Source organism: Nanorana parkeri, unplaced genomic scaffold, assembly GCF_000935625.1.
Source record: "Nanorana parkeri isolate BGI_ZX_2015 unplaced genomic scaffold, ASM93562v1 scaffold717, whole genome shotgun sequence".
Classification (NCBI taxonomy): domain Eukaryota; kingdom Metazoa; phylum Chordata; class Amphibia; order Anura; family Dicroglossidae; genus Nanorana; species Nanorana parkeri.
In genome coordinates, this window is record NW_017306985.1 from 238186 (window position 1) to 254608 (window position 16423).

The window sequence follows — 16423 nt, forward strand, 5'->3', positions numbered from 1 at the left end:
TGTTATAGTTTTGATAAATCAAAACTATTATTTTTTTTTAGTATTCTCTGTTGTATTTTGCTCAGGAGATAAAAAGAAGGCAGATGTGGCTGCTGTGTTCTTGTTTCTGATCTGAAGTCTACCTTGGTGCTGGGAAGTTGGTTCATCGCTCTGTGAAAAGACAGCACCTTGGAATATTTTGGGTTGCTGGACTTTGTTAAAATGTTAGGTTTCTCCTTTCTGCTTATCTGTCTTTTCCCTTTCTCCTTTTCCCTTGCTGCATCCAGATTGAGGCCATTTTGAAGGGGCTGGTATCAGATCTTCATAGAACCAATGGGGTATCCATCCCCACACTGGACGATAGGAAGGTGAGGTTTTATTTCAAGGTTCTCGTGTTCTGCTTTCAGTGGCATTGTTCTGCTCTGCTTCATTTCTGCTTTTGAGTTTGCTGGCTGTGTTTGTGTACTGTTTGCTTTTCACTTGATATTCTTCATTTGCATGGGGATGGTCTACCATCATTTAACAGTTTACATGATTTTATTCTAGTGCATGACTGAGGCCTTTTTTTCATTTTTTCCACCCATGTTATATTCCACATTTTAGGCCTGAAAATTACTTAAAACCCCCCAACATTATATATTTTCTGAATGCCAAGACCTTATAGAATAAAATGGTGGTAGTTGCAAATTTTTATGTTGCGCAATATTAGCGCAACTCCTTATTAAACCCCAATATTTAGTGAAAAATTTAATTAAATGCCCCAAAACACAACAAAATACAAATTTTTTAAATGAAATATAAAAGATGAGGTTACAACGAGTAAAACGATACCCAACATGCATAGGTTACAAATTGCGTGCGTCCGTGAAACGGCAAAAAACTGCAGTACCCCAAAAAGTCAATAGAAGACGCTTTAAAAGCCCCCACAGGTCATCAATTTAGAGATACCCCAAAATACTGGCCCTAGAATTATTGCTCTCACTCCGGCGTGCGCGGCGATACCCAACATGTGTAGCGCGTTCGTCGTTTTCATGCGTAGGCGCACCCGACGCGTGTTTACGTGGCGACGCAGGGGCGGGTGACTTAATTTTTTTTATTTTATTTTTATTTTAAAAACGTTTTTTTTGTTTTTTACTTTTACTTTGACTGCTATCACATGGGGGGTGGCTTACAAGCCCCCCCATGTGATAGCAGATGGTGGCTACAGGTACTCTTTAATGTGATGCTGGGGGTCCAAAAGACCCCCAGTGTCACCTTTACACTGGAAATAAGCTATTGAAGTGCAGATCGCACTTCAATAGCTTATAGCTGGGCTGCAGGAGCCCAGAACTGACAGCCCAGGGACCGGAAGTGATGCAATCTGCATCGCTCCCGGTCCCATAGAACGGGGAGGGGATCGATGAACGGAAGTTCGTCGACCTCCTCCCCAGCTCCCCGCGGACACCAAGGACGCCGGTCCCGGGCCCGTAGGAGGGGCAACGGAGCCCGGGAAGCACGGGGGGGGGCGGCCCCTTCTTCGGGACACGGAAGCGATCTGGCGACAGGTAAGTTGCCAGAATCGTTTTTGTTGTAAAGCCGACTCTACAAGTTTAAACAGACTCCCGGCGGCAAAAGTCGCCGGGAGTCTGTTTAAACAGCCCCGATGCTGGCGACGTACACTGTACGTCGTCAGTCACGAAGGAGTTAAGTGCAAATGTTATCCAACTGCAGAAGTATTGGGACGCCTCCAAATCATTGGATTCAAGTGTTCCAATCACCTCCATGGCCACAGGTGTATACAATCACGCACCTAGGCATGCAGACGCTTCTACAAACATTTGTGAAAGAAGGGGTTGCTCTCAGGAGCTCAGTGACTACAAGCGTGGTACCGTTGATAGGTTGTCACCTGTGCAATATGTCCATCTGTGAAATCTCCTTCCTACTAAATATTCCACGGCCACCTGTTAGTGGTATTATAACAAAGTGGAAGCAACTGGGAACAACAGCAACTCAGCCACAAAGTGGTAGGCCACGTAAAATGACAGAGCAGGGTCAGCGCATGCTAAAGTGCACAGTGCGCAGACGTCACCGTCTGCAGAGTCAATAGCTACAGACCTCCAAACCTCCTGTGGCCTTCAGATTGGCACAACAGCAGTGCGTAGAGAGCTTCATGGAATGGGTTTCCATGGCCGAGCAGCTGCACCCAAGCCAAACCAAGTGCAATGCAAAGCGTCGGATGCAGTGGTGTAAAGCACGCCACCACTGGACCCTAGAGAAGTGGAGACATGTTCTCTGTAGTGACAAATCACGCTTCTCTGTCTGGCAATCTGATAGACGTGTCTGGGTTTGGCGGTTGTCAGGAGAATGGTACTTGCCTCACTGCATTGTGCCAAGTGTAAAGTTTGGTGGAGTGGGGGATTATGGTGTGGGGTTGTTTTTCAGGGGTTGGGCTTGGCCCCTTAGTTCCAGTGAAGGAAACTCTTAAGGCATCAGCATACCACGACATTTTGGACACTTTCATGCTCCCAACTTTGTGAGAACAGTTTGGGGATGGCCCCTTCCTGTTCCAACATGACTGCGCACCAGTGCACAAAGCAAGGTCCATAAAGACATGGATGAGCGAGTTTGGGGTGGAAGAACATGACTGGCCTGCACAGAGTCCTGACCGCAACCCGATCGAACACCTTTGGGATGAATTAGAGCGGAGACTCCGAGCCTTCTTGTACCTGACCTCACAAATACGCTTCTGGAACAATGGACACACTCCTAAACCTTGTGGACGCCTTCCCAGAAGAGTTGAAGCTGTTATAGCTGCAAAGGGTGGGCTAACTCAATATTGAACCCTACGGACAAAGACTGTGATGCCATTAATGTGCATGTGCATGTAAAGGCAGGCGCCCCAATACGTTTGGCAATATAGTGTATATGTGATTACCTTCCAAAGGATTTGTATTTCTGTCCATACAGTCCTGAGTTTTTTTTCACAGCTCTGCCATGCAAGCACAGTCCTGTCTGGCAGGGCCAGTTACATGATTTCTCTGTAGCAGTTTAGTAACACTTACAGGTCTTCTCCCTCCCACAGCCTATGATTGGACAGTGAAAGGAGAAGCAGCTTACTTGATGATCTCCTCTCTCTGTCATTCTGTTTGCCTATCGGCATGTTCCTTATTACAACAGTGTAGAACAACTGATTGGCTCATTGCACTGCGTTTTAAAAATTGCCAGTCTGTGCCAGTCTTTTTTTTTTTTTTTTGTTTCAATTTGTTTTTATTAGTTTTTGAAAAGTAACACGTTCTACAATTAGTACAGTCGGTGGTATAAATCATGTACATGTACATTTTTACAAGTGGTGTTCCGACATTGGCGGTTGGGAAATGCCAAAAAAGAGAGAAAGTAGAAACAAGCATTCCAAGGAGGTATTCACATTCTGTAAACGTCATCGATATGTGAGCTAGCGGGTTCCTTAGGTCGCACTGAAAGGAACATGTGCGGCCCATGCGCGCAGAGATACCATTGGTCCGTTCCCCGATCGAAGGCCTCTTGGCCGCAGGAGTGGTGTGTTGCATGTTCGAGGAAAGTATCATGGTATCTAGAGTATGGAACGTTAGGAGCCTGTAAAGGTGAGGTTAGAGTTGAATGTGGGGGGTTAAGCGGAGGGGGAATGAAGGGTAGGGGGGGTACTTGTTTGTAGCCAGTAGGTGAGTTGGGGCGAGTTAAGGGTAAAGGTGAGACCTCTTCATCGTTTTGCTATGAATTAGTCTTTGCGTTGCATATCGGTAAAGTCAGCCGTGCCTGCAAAATAGGCCCAGCAGGTTCACATCTTCCTGAATTTGTCTAGATTGTCTTGTCTAGTGGCCATTAGTTCTTCCATTTCGTAGACATGTCCCGCTTGTGTGAGCCATTCGCCTATTGTGGGTGTCTGTTCTTGTCGCCAGTGGCGGGGGATGATTGTGCGTGCTGCGTTGATGAGGTGTTTGTGGATGGATTTGGGTGCGCCTGTGGGGGTGAGTCAGTTTTCCAATGTAGGAGGGAAACTGATAAGGTGAAGGGTAGTGGGGTGCCGGTAATCTTTTGGATTGCTTTGTGGATTTGCTTCCAGAAAGGCTGTATGCGGGAGCAGGACCAGAAAATGTGTGGGAGGGTGCCCTCCTCTGTGTGATATTGCCGGATACATACGATGCAATAAATGTGGGGTCCTATACCAGAAACCGGAATTTAAAAAAAATGTTGTAATTTTTAATTTTAAACTTTTTTTATTTTTATTACTTGGGGGGGACTTACAAGCCCCCCATGTGATAACATATTGGCAGTGATAGGTCCTCTTTTTAAGGTGATACTGGACCCCTAGTGTCGCCTTTCCTCTCTAAATAAGCTATTGAAGCGCAGATCGTAGAAGCGATCTGGCGACAGCTGAGTCGCCAGAATCTCTTATTGTATAGCCGGCCTTTGCTGCCGGGAGTCTGTGTAAATGAGCCCGATGGTTAGGTGGTATCTATATTGAGAGTAAAATGTAGGATTTCTCATCACTTTCTGGTTACAAATGGTCACAAGGACAGATAGAGGGGGTGAGTCTCCGCAGCAGGAACAATCGCCGTCTTTAACATTACTCTACTCTATCCAAAACTAAAAACTAACTTTAAAAGTCTGAAGTCTGATAGGCAAAGTATCTGCTTATAGCAATGGGTGCAGTATTCCAAAATCCGCCTCCGGTTAGTTGGCCTTGTTGCTCCACGCGCCACACCTCCTCCCCGCCTCACGCTCACCGCTGTCAGACCTGCCGGCATCCACACCGCGTGCACCACACCTCCTCGCCGCTGCCAGACCCATCAACCGGCCACCCACATCCACGATCGGCACCGAGATGCGGGGAGAAGTAAGGAGGAGCAGGCATGGGGGAATGACAGCCACAGACGGACAGGCCTGATCTCAGAAGCAAGTTGCTGGAAGACTGCTCAAATCCCAGCAATACATTATACACTGTATGTATAATAAATTGCTGGGATTTGCTGTATTACTCTATAGCTGGTGGTATTTTGCATTGCGCTGTATAGAAGACTACAAATCCCAGCAATAATACATTATACAGTGGTGCAATGCAGAATACCACCAGCTATAGAGGACTACACATCCCAGCAATAGTACATTATACAGTGCAATGTAGAATACCACCATCACTGGAGCCATTTAAAAAAAAATCCGATTAATCAAACTCCGTAATCTGCTAACCGATTTTTCAAATCGTTAGCTGCAGCTCTACCATTTGTTTTGAGATTGTAGTCAATCACAAGAGCGAGCTTGATGATTTGAGGATCTATAGCTGAGTGATACACAGATCAAATACATTTTTCTTTATAGTTATCTTACATTAATGCATTTTTAAGGCTAGGTTTACACCATTGGAGTGGATGGACCGTAGCCACGCCCTCTGGCCGCACGGGATCGCAAGGCACATTGTGCCTCCGGTCCAGTGCGGTGTGATCAAAATGCTGCAAGCACAAAAGGCTGCAAAAAAAAGCTGCAAGCACTATTTTGATAACACTGCACCGGACCGCAGGCGCAACGTGCCTTGCGATCCCGTGCGGCCGAAGGGCGTGGCCACGGTGCCATTCACTTCAATGGCCCGTCATGCCCCACAAAAAAGTGAGCCGACTGCAATGCAGTGCTTTCTGGCCAGAATCGGGCCCGAACGCATTCCATCTGGTGTGCGCCTAGCCTAAGGTTTAACTCCCGAGTTTACTATGTGATTATCCAGTCTGTGAATTGACTCTAACACTTGGTGTCCTCACTACAAAGCAAATACAAGACACAAACTTCCATTCCGTGTTAAGAATGGCGGGTGATGCAGCTAAATCATTCCTTAATGCCGTTATAGGCAAATGTACCTTGAGAAGAAGACCTCCTCTCTGCTTCTTAGCGTTGTCATAAATACAAGGTACCTGGATGACTAGAGAGCAGGGATTTTGGAATAAAGAGAAAGCGTACATAACCAGACGGTCGGCAGCCAAAACTGCAGCTTGTGACTGAATAGGATTATTGGTTTCTCCTGCTGGCTGTACTTGGCCTCGGTGGCAACAAAGACTGATTTATCTGCCGCTGGCTTTTGATGACTGATCCTGCCATTTGCTGGTTCGCGCCTCTGAAATAGCCCTGGCAGGATATAAGGCTTGTTTCAAATCAAGCATATCAGTGTCACTTCTGTTCAAACAGTTGTCACAAGCAGCAAGCTGACATTCCTGTGCTGATGATGACGACTCTGCTCTCCGAGCCTCCTGGCTTTTTTAGACGCAGGAAATAGGCTGCTGTTTATGTGGCTGCTTCTAGTATGATCTCGGCACAGGTAAGAGATTATGGTGTCAGTATAGAGAAAAGCTTCACATTTTGGTCATCTAATGTACAAGTTGGAGAATCCATTTTTCTTTTTTTTTCTTTTCTGTTTTTCCTTTTCTTTTTATATACGGTAGTAATCTATAAATAACAAACTTCCTGTCCTTGAGTGGCTACACTCGCTGTGTGTATGTGGCCATGGTTGTCACACAGGTTTGACTTTAGACCAGTCTGCATTTGCTAATCTTTATTACATGAGACTGCATTTCTGACAGGATCAACAGGCAGTTTTCTCTACTTGCTGAAAAATGAAACCTAATGCAGCCATCACATTTCAGAACTTGTAAGCTGCAATAAATCAGTTTTGTCCTTTTTAGTCTAGTTCACCCCTAACTCTTAAAGCAGAACTCTGGAAACATTCTATTAACCCTTGTAGTGGGCTACCCCCACGCTGCATGGGGTTATTTGCTTGTTTTTGTCTAGGGTCACATATTTATACACACCCGGTCCTTGAAGTCAGCTGGCTCTTAGACCGGTCCCTGGAGCCTCTCTCTGACAGTCACCGCTCTCTGCAGGCAGATGATCGGGAAGTGAGCGAGCGATGGCATATGTTCGTTCACTTCCCGATCTATAGAGTCGACATATGACAGTTTCAATGTCACAGGTCGGCTCTAACTATGAGTAGTGGAAATCGCTCACCTCATAGTTCTCCTTTTTAAGCAAATTTGTACCCAGAGTTGTTTCTTTAAACCCAGTCAGGAAAGTGGAAGAAAGTAAAATGTGTTTCTTAGGTGTCCGAGCTCCTCCCTTCTTATCCTATATGCCAACTACTCCCTAACTTGTCAAACAGGAACTCCACCCATGCACGCTGACACGTCACTTGCTGCTACATGAGATGGATGACTTCATTATGTACATATATGTGTTTATGAAGAGTGCTGTGTAATAGGGTCTAATAGTCTTGTATAACAAATCTCTGTACCAGCAAAGGCAGAATGGAAAGAAATCCCTTGTTTGCCAGGAAAACAGCTTTCTGATAATGTTGTGGGACTCTGTTCAGTTGCTTCCAGTACTTGGTGGGCTTATCTACAAAAATACCATAGTTCACATAGACTACCTATCTTTGACAAAGCTGAATTCCAGGTTAAAATCTATAATCTCCGGATCCCAATATCATCCCTCACACACACATATCATGCCCAATAGCTGCACTCATCCCCCTTGTGCACCGTTCAATAGTCACTACTATTAGAAAGCATGGTTCTGGTACTTGCCCATATAATGGATGGCTGTCATAGTCTGCTGAAATCCTGCTTCCGTTGTCACCTCTTTCCTCCCATTCTGCTGATTGGGCAGTGAAGGAACTGCACCATATAAATTAATTAATCTTTGTGTCCTTGTAAGCATGCTCAGCACCGTGGAAAGACTCATGTTTTTTTACACTTAATGTCATTGCTATATCATAGGGGGGGATAAAAATCCCCCTATATAATAGCAATGGCACACTGACAGGTCCTCTTTATGGAGGCATTAGGGGTCTCTATGACACCTAATGTCACCTGGGGACCCAGGCTATAGAGCCGCCGATCGTGTATATGTGAAACAGCCGATAACGGCTCTTTACATTGGATGGGTTTTTTCTGCCTATGTGCGAGCAGAAAAAAAATGCCGTCTGGAGACTGCAACCCGCCAATGTGACGTTTTTTTGCAACGGGTGGACGGCAATTGGTTAAAGAAAGTGGGGAAAAAAATGTTTAATAATAAAAGATAAGAAAATATAGTGCTGAGGAGGCTATTAAAGTTAGGAGACAAACATACCACATTCTAAGATTGTTACATACGAAAATTCTTTTTCACTCCTTGTATTTTGTGACCCTAGAACTCCCCAAATAAAATGAAATCTCAGATATATGATATATCCCATAAGTCAGGACAAATAAAATAACTTATTATTAATTACTTTGTTAGCTACACTAACTATGTGCACATTATTATTGCCAAAACTGAAAAATGGGTTTGTGGGGTTTTTTTTTCCCATTTGCATTTTAAAAAAAATACATTTTCTATTAAAAAAATAAGAAATTAATGAGGGAGATGCAAATGATGGTTAAACAAACACATAGCAAAAATTGCAAAATTGCTCCGGTCCCCAAGAACTAAAAAATGTTATGAAGCAGTGTCACTAAGGGGTTAATTTCCTAGAGCATCTTTTCTCAACCAAGGTGCTGTGCCTTTTTGGCTTCCTCAGGGGTGCCTTGAAATTTTTACACAGTCATGCCTCTGATGCGAGGAAGGCTAATGATGTGATCTGGAAGGGCGGCTGTGATGTTATGAAGACTCTGATGTGAAGGGGGGGGACACCCTACTTTGTGTTTTTTTTTTTTTTTACTTGTGAGTTCTGCATCCACACCAGACCTGTATTTCCTATACGGGTCTTGTATGGATTTTGGAGGGACCGCATGCCTTTTTTTTTTTTGCATTCGGTTTTTATATTTTTGACTTTAACGTACACCTTTTGCAGAACATTCACATATCCAGATTTCATCCCTTTTTAATACAGAAAAATACCTGTTGATTGCCAGATATCCGGTGTGCTCCTAACTTCCCATGGACTCTACCGCATTGAAATCCCAAGCAGCGTTGGCTCTGCCCAGTTCTCTCTATGGATTGCAGAACACGTTACCCCTATGTTATTGGGAATTAATACTCTACGCTCTCTTTAATGTTATGGGCTTTCACTAAAGTGTCAGGAAGCCAATTGAGGTCTGCAAAATGTGGCCAGTTGCCCATTACTAATCCGTTCTCTATATCCAAGACATGTACAGTATGGAGGTCAGAACGTTTTTAAAGGGCAACATCATTATGGGTTGTTGTGTGTTTTTTGTTTTTTTTTTATTTGGTTTTGTTGGTTGAGGAAGAGTTGAAACCTCTTTGCTGCTTATCCCAAAAATGAGGTGATTTTTGCCACCAGAACAAGAAATTATGGAAACGTATAATTCTCAGGTTGTCCGGGTAGGGAGGTTCTACTCATTTCTTCCTGGAGATGGGTGACCGAGACAATAGGAAATAGGGGGAATTAAAAAGAGAAACCGGCTGCAGTTTACGTAGTCCACCCTACTCTGAGCCCATTCACGTCTACCTGGTCTGTTGAAGTGCATTAAATCAGGTTATGTTGCATGTTAACCTGTGTTACGGCAGCCCATTCATTTGAATAGGTGGCCATTGCACCACAACAGATCTAAAAATGGATGTGCCCCATAATACATGGTAGTGAATCGGAAGTCTGTTGCCTTAAGCTGCCCATACATTGTAGTAATTTCTTCAACCTGTGGGCAGAACAAAGAAAATATTACCGATTCCTCCAATGCTTAAAGTGTTGATCGAGGAACCTCTAGCTGTCAGAATACCCAAAGCTCATTGGCTGCTGGCCCTATTCGTTCCACGTTTTTCCAACTGGCTCCTTTTATCAGCTGATCGAAGGATGTCTGCTGAAAGAGTGCTGACAGCGGCACCGACCAAGAACCGGACCAAATTTGCATAGTGTATGGCCAGCTTTAGTGTCTTTTTGTGTGACGAAGGTGAAGGCACCACAGCCCCCTAGTGTGTGCTTCGTGCATCTAAAATGAAAACGTTTTATATTCGATTTACCTAAAATTAAACCTTTTAACAGAAAGCTGGTGAAGTAGCCGAATACACAGTTGAAACACTGCTGTCCAACTTTGGGCAGGCACCACTTCCTCTCTGTAGAACTAGTCTTTCAGTGTTACAAATGTTTTTTACTTTTTTCTGTGGTCACTCTCTCCAGCTGTTGGGGATGTTTATTTGTATGTACCTGTATGTCTGTACTGATGTTAAGATTGTAATCTCCACTGGGGCAGGGCAGTGACTGATTCTGTAGAGGCTGCAAAGAAATGCTAATTGTATAATTTGTTTAAATGTTTTTGGTTCTGTCAACTCTTTCTACTGTTTGTTTTTGTCTGCACATTTTCATGGTTTGTTGTCTTCTAATGCAAAACCTTTGTGTTGAAGAGGCTTCATCTACATCACTAATCCATGTTCTGTGTCCTGACAGGTGATCTTGGAGCAAGATGTTGCTCATGACGTTGAAATCCTATCAGAGGATGTCTACGATAATACTAAAACCCCAACCGAAACTGACTTTGATAACCCACTGGCTGAGGTGTGCAGCTACCACACACTTCCTGACTGTCCTGTCCTGAGCAGTGCTAATTCTTAAACCTGTCTCTCCCCAATTCTGATCTTGGCCAATGTACATAAATCCTCTGTTTTGGCTGTGGCATTGTAGAAATTGCTTTGTGTTGTGGGTTCTGCTCCTATGTAGGAAATCTCTTCAGTCTTTTCTCATCTTTTTCTTTAAATGTTTGCCATACAGGCAGCTACCATTAAATATGTCTGCACCTAAAGTGGCACCATAAATGTACTGCCATAACTCTCAGGTGCTTGCCCTGACTAGATCTAGTAAGTGATTAACTATTGCTGAGTGAGTGTTGGCCTGTATCCTTACGCAGTGTCCTATTGGTCATTGAGGTAAGGTAACCTATCATGTTGAAGCACCTATGGCAGGCCAGCCCTCTACTTGGCGTATGTGTTTTAGACCGCACTCTAGGACTTGAAAACTCCTTTTAGGAGAACCTTGCTGCTTCTTAACATTTCACTTGCTCTTTGAGTAATTTTAAATTCTCTGTGCCAAATTTGTATTTCCTGGTTATGTGGCAAATTGCTGAAAAATAGAGCAGTATTCTGGCTTCCAATGTGGCAAACTAATGCCTGGAAACTTATTAACATTCCTTGAATACGCAGATACACCCAGTGCAACGTAATTTCATGTTTACACCCAATTAGTGTTTACTTTGGCATGAAGTAGGTGATATTTCATTCCTGTTACTTGTATCATGTTCTGGTATTGGGAGTCCTCTCTGCTTTAGCATGCTTCGCTGGCTTGTGTTGGCTGTGGGAAGATAATTTGGTGGGACTGTTATTTCTCTTCTGCTTTTTCCATTTCTGGTGTTTGTTTCCTTGCTCCTGGTAATACCCCTGATTTCTTGTTCCCCAGCAGAATGACTTGGATGGTAAAAAGGTGACATCAGATGGAAACAAGTAAGTGCAATGTCCTCCGTATGTGTTTTGGGTTACATGACTTTAAAATTATTTCTGGATGATCCAACAAAGTTCTGGAGGTACCTTCTTGGCTCTAAGGCTGGGTTCACACCTGGGCTTTTTTCAGCGCTGATCGAATCGCTGAAAAACGCTCAGCAAGTGAAATCCCATCATTTCCTATGGGCATGGTTCCCACCTGGGCGTATTTCAGCCCGTGGAAACGCCCTGAAAAACGCCCTACGCCCAAACAAATACAGGAGCTTCTTTCGGGCGTATTTCAGCGCGTATCCATTGTTCCCCAGTGTGGCTCGGGGTCAACAAAGCGGTAACCCCGAGCGACACTCGGGAATACAGCGTAGGTCTTGCCTTGTCCGCGAGCCCCGCTGTGTCCTCTGGCCGCTGCCGTCTTCCGGGTTCTTTCCCTTGCGAGCGTCCGCATCGCAGGGGGGCGAAACTGGCGGGAAGTTTGAAAGTTAAAAAACAGAGAAAATAAAGGAAAAATAAAAAATTCATACCGCCAGGGAGGTATAAAAACAAGTGTCGAACACGCGTTACACTGAACTAAAAAAACGCGCCTATAGTACGCCCAAGTGTGAACCCAGCCTTAAAGAACATTATGATTCGGTTTTGGCTCCAGTTCTAAACCTTGTGAAGCTAACTATACTGCTGAACTGAAGACTAATTCTTGGGTTATTCTTTTTTAATGTGTGTCCCTGTCAAAGTAGTACTAAAGCCTCACACTTTTTGTCGTATAAACACTGGTATGGGGCATTTGAGCTGTAGACCATACCTGCTTTTGAAGAAGGCCAGAAACTATGTTGATTCTTTACCGCCACAACCTCTGGGTTCCTGTGTGCCGCTTCCCAGAACCTCTGGCTGTCACATTCATCACTTCTTTGAAAGATCCTTCCACCCCCACGGGCTACATTCAATGATGCCATGCGCCACTGCGCATGCACATCTAGGCCAGAAACTATGTTGATTCTTTACCGCCACAACCTCTGGGTTCCTGTGTGCCGCTTCCCAGAACCTCTGGCTGTCACATTCATCACTTCTTTGAAAGATCCTTCCACCCCCACGGGCTACATTCAATGATGCCATGCGCCACTGCGCATGCACATCTCCACAGCACTACATTCAATGATGCCATGCGCCACTGCGCATGCACATCTCCACAGCACTGCATTCCATGATGCCATGCACCACCGTGCATGTGCACCCAGCTGCCTGTGTGTGACGGGAGTGCACACGAATGGGTGTCTTTATGGGACCCCGCAAGAGAATGCATCTACCTGCAAATGGTAAAGTGGGGACAGTGACCATGGGAGTTAACCAAAGAAGATGGAAGAATAGTTTTAGTAGGACAAGCTGTGTGCAGTGAAAGTGGTGACAGCAGAAAGGCATAAATAAAAATTGGGGTTTAATATCACTTTAAGTCACCTGTAGTCCATGTCCATTGCCTGTCTTCATTGTAATACAGCTTGTTGTCAGAGAGTTTATTGGTGTCTGACATTGGACTAGTAGGTGTTATAATGGGGCCTAAAATCACTAGGCCCTCCTTCCCATGATGCGATGGAAGTGGCTAAGAGCACACATGAACACCAAGAATTGGTCCTCACAAATTTTGTATGTGGTCCCCATTCTTCTCCCACTGCAGAGGGTGGAATTAGTCTTCTTGCTAAATTACCTATAATGTATCTATGATAAAATATCCTGCTGTAAGAGTGACACCATTGCAATTTCATCAGCATGTGGGAGGAGCTGGGAATTGGTTTGTGACCATCTCTTTATTGGATCACCAAAATGTAAGAAGTCAGTGGATAAGTCAGTCAGAATATCAGACTAAACCGGGAATATCTGTTTTGGGTGACTCCATCTTGAACTCATGCTTATTTTCCCAATAACAGGAAATACAACATTCCTTATAGTATACTGCATTATTATGAACAGAAGGGGGGGGGGAAAACTACACTTGTGGTTATAATGTCTACTTTTTACTAGGTTTGTCTCATCAACGGACAGTCTAAGACAGCTTTCTGAACAACTGAATGGACTGGTGTCACAAGTAGGTAAACCTTTTGTTTCTGTCCAGAAAACATCATGTGATTCAAGAATATGTAGTGCTATGTGACATATGTTGTTCTCTCATAATGGAGGCCAGTAAAGATAGTGGAGTGGCGCTGTTAATGTCATTTTTTAAACCTAAAATAATGCTACATTATGCATATGGTAAAGGCTGCACGTAGCAAGGTTTGGTTGAAGCTGTGAAAGTGTGGGTCCCATTTTTTTTTTTTGTGATAGTTTAGGGAAGGTTTAGAACCCCCGTTGTCTCTTACTATTATATGGTTAAGAGATTTCCCTTCGCTTACTATCCCAGTGACAACAGTTTTACCAGATTGGACATGAGGGGATACACGGACAAATAAAAAATGCTTTTGTTTGTAGAGTAGGGGGAAGCTAGAACTCCTGATCAAACTAGATAAATACTGGGACCGATTTTAATTCCAGAACCCCACAGTAAAGCCACACTCTGGGGTATATCATTGTATGTGAATGCAGTGCGTTGTGGTGATGTCTCCTCAGGGGTGGGTCCTCACAGGATGTCCTCAGTGTTGAGAAAACATCCAGTGGCTGAAAGGAATTCCTGCGAGGTATACAGAATAGGTGATTATTGAAGCAAATTGCTTTTTTTGTGTTGAAAAGCTGCGGTTGGCCTTTTTTTCCTCTTCTGAAAAAGTAAAGTTGAAACTTGGAATAATGAGAAGCATTTTTTACTTCCTAGAATTGGTTTACATTGTAATATAATGGTTTTTCATTCCAGAATAATTCCTACATGAATGGGGAAAATGTCTCATCAAGTCCAGAGTTAGAGGTATGTTTCTTCCTGTTTAGCTGTATTTATTCATACCACACGTTCCACTGCGGGCGGGATGCACATTTGGGGTGCCACTGAAATAAATGGCACCACAACGCACATCCCACAGCAGAATTTTTCAGGCTGAAAAGAAAAATTACCTTTTTACACTTTTTTTTTAAAATAATTGTATGCATTATATTAGACATTTTATTTCGTTTTATAGGTTTAAAATAATAGTTTAGAGTTAGCCATGAATATTGATCCCAAGGATTATTGCTCTCACTTTGGCACATGCGGCAATACCTGACATGTGTAGTGCAATCGTAATTTTCGTAAGTAAGTGCTAAGTGCACCCAACTTGTGTTTTGTGTTTCCATTAGTGCATCCGGTGGGACTTTTTTTTTTTTTTTTTCTTCAATTTACTGTTTTTTGGTTTTTTTTGGTGTGGTGTTTTTTTTGTTCTTCATTGCGATCACATGGAGGGGGCTCCACATTTCCACTTCACTGGGGCATGGCAGCTGCCTCCTTAACATTTTTGTTAATGGTTATGGTACTTGAATGCATTTTTAAGGTTTAACTCCAGAATTTAGTGTCGCTTTAAACAAACCATAACAATAAAGGGAAAATATTAAAAATGATCCTGTTCAGATTTTTGTATACACCTAATTCTTAATATCCATTTCAGCATCTATGACCGCTTGAAGTTTTTTGTGATGGGCCCTTTATTTTATCACGTGGTATAGGGATGCACCGATACTAGTATCGATATCGGTGCCGATTCCGAGTATATGGGCAAGTACTCGGCCAAATGCTCTGATGCCTAGCACGAGTACTTCCGATATCAGGAAGCCGGGCAGCGCGTCATTACACGCTGACCGGTTTCATGATTGACCGGAAGCGGGCCTCGTGAGTTAAGGTTACCTTACCTTAGTATGTGTAGCCTGTCATCCCCCGGGGCCTCTCCAGCGAGAATGCGGCCTTCGTCCGGTACCCAGCCCGAGCTGTCCAATCAGGAAGCCGGGCACCGTGTAATGACGCGACGCCCTGCTTTCTGATTGGCCGGGAAGCTGGCTTCATGCTCCCTCGTCATCTCATGACGAGAGCATGGAGCCGGCCTCCCGGCCAATCAGAAAGCAGGGCGTTGCGTCATTACACGGTGCCCGCCTTCCTGATTGGCCGACTAGACGGCTCCGGCTGGGTACCGGACGAAGGCCGCTTTCTCGCTGGAGAGGCCCCGGGGTATGACAGCCTGCACATACTAAGGTAAGAGGGGACTTTTTTGTTAAACGGGAAGCCGGGTGGCGACTCTTTACACGCTGCCCGGCTTCCCGGCTAATCAGGAAGCCAGGTGGCGAGTCATTACACGCCACCTGGCTTCCTGAATGGGACTTCCGTTACTCGGTAATTGGTATCACCGTTACTCGGTAATTGCTATCGGCGAGTACTGATAAAAAAATTATCGGTACTCGGTACCAAAATACCGGTATCGGTGCATCCCTAACGTGGTAAAATTACCCATTCCTCTTGACAAAAAAACTCCAGTTCCTGTAATTTCTTTGGTTGCCTGGCATTAACTGCATGTTTGAGATCTCCCTAAAGTGATTCAATGATGATGAGGTCACAAGATTTTGATGGCCACTAAAGAAATTTTACCCGTTTCTGCTACAACTACTAAAGGGCGGACTTGGCCTTCTGTTTCGGATAAGCGTCATGGTGGAAAGTCCAAGTCCTCCTCATGTGCCGCTTCTGGGTTGACTAATTCAAATTTTCCTTTAATTTCTCTGAATATGCTCCATTTCATCTTGCCATGAGTTGTTATTGATTTCCTGGGCTGCTGTAGCCTACAGCCCTATATCCCTCACAGTTGGGATGTGTACTTTGCTTCATAGCATTGTTGACATCTATCCAAACAATGGAACGAAAAACAATGGAGAAGCGCACTGCTGTTTAATGGTCACACTATTAAAATGTGATCAATAGAGAGCAGTGTGCAAAGCTCATCAAAAAAAGGAGAGGGACCCTGTAACTCGCAGAAATCAACACAAATAACTGAGGAGCGCTCCTACCCTTTGTGGGTGCTGGCAGCCCTAGTGTGGCTTGCAGTGTGAAAAGGAAAAACAAGGGGTGACTTAGGATGCCAGCAGACGTGCCTGAAGGTCCCCTGTG

General features: G+C 44.2%; 1 protein-coding gene across 1 annotated transcript in view; it reads left to right on the forward strand.

Moving 5' to 3' along the window:
- GOLGA2 (golgin A2) overlaps positions 1 to 16423 on the forward strand; it is a 62580-nt gene that overhangs the window by 13487 nt on the left and 32670 nt on the right. The window contains exons 3-7 of the mRNA XM_018564054.1: positions 267 to 347; positions 10355 to 10462; positions 11360 to 11397; positions 13399 to 13465; positions 14222 to 14272. Of these exons, the coding sequence (XP_018419556.1) occupies positions 267 to 347; positions 10355 to 10462; positions 11360 to 11397; positions 13399 to 13465; positions 14222 to 14272 (345 nt within the window). The remainder of the gene's footprint in view (positions 1 to 266; positions 348 to 10354; positions 10463 to 11359; positions 11398 to 13398; positions 13466 to 14221; positions 14273 to 16423) is intronic.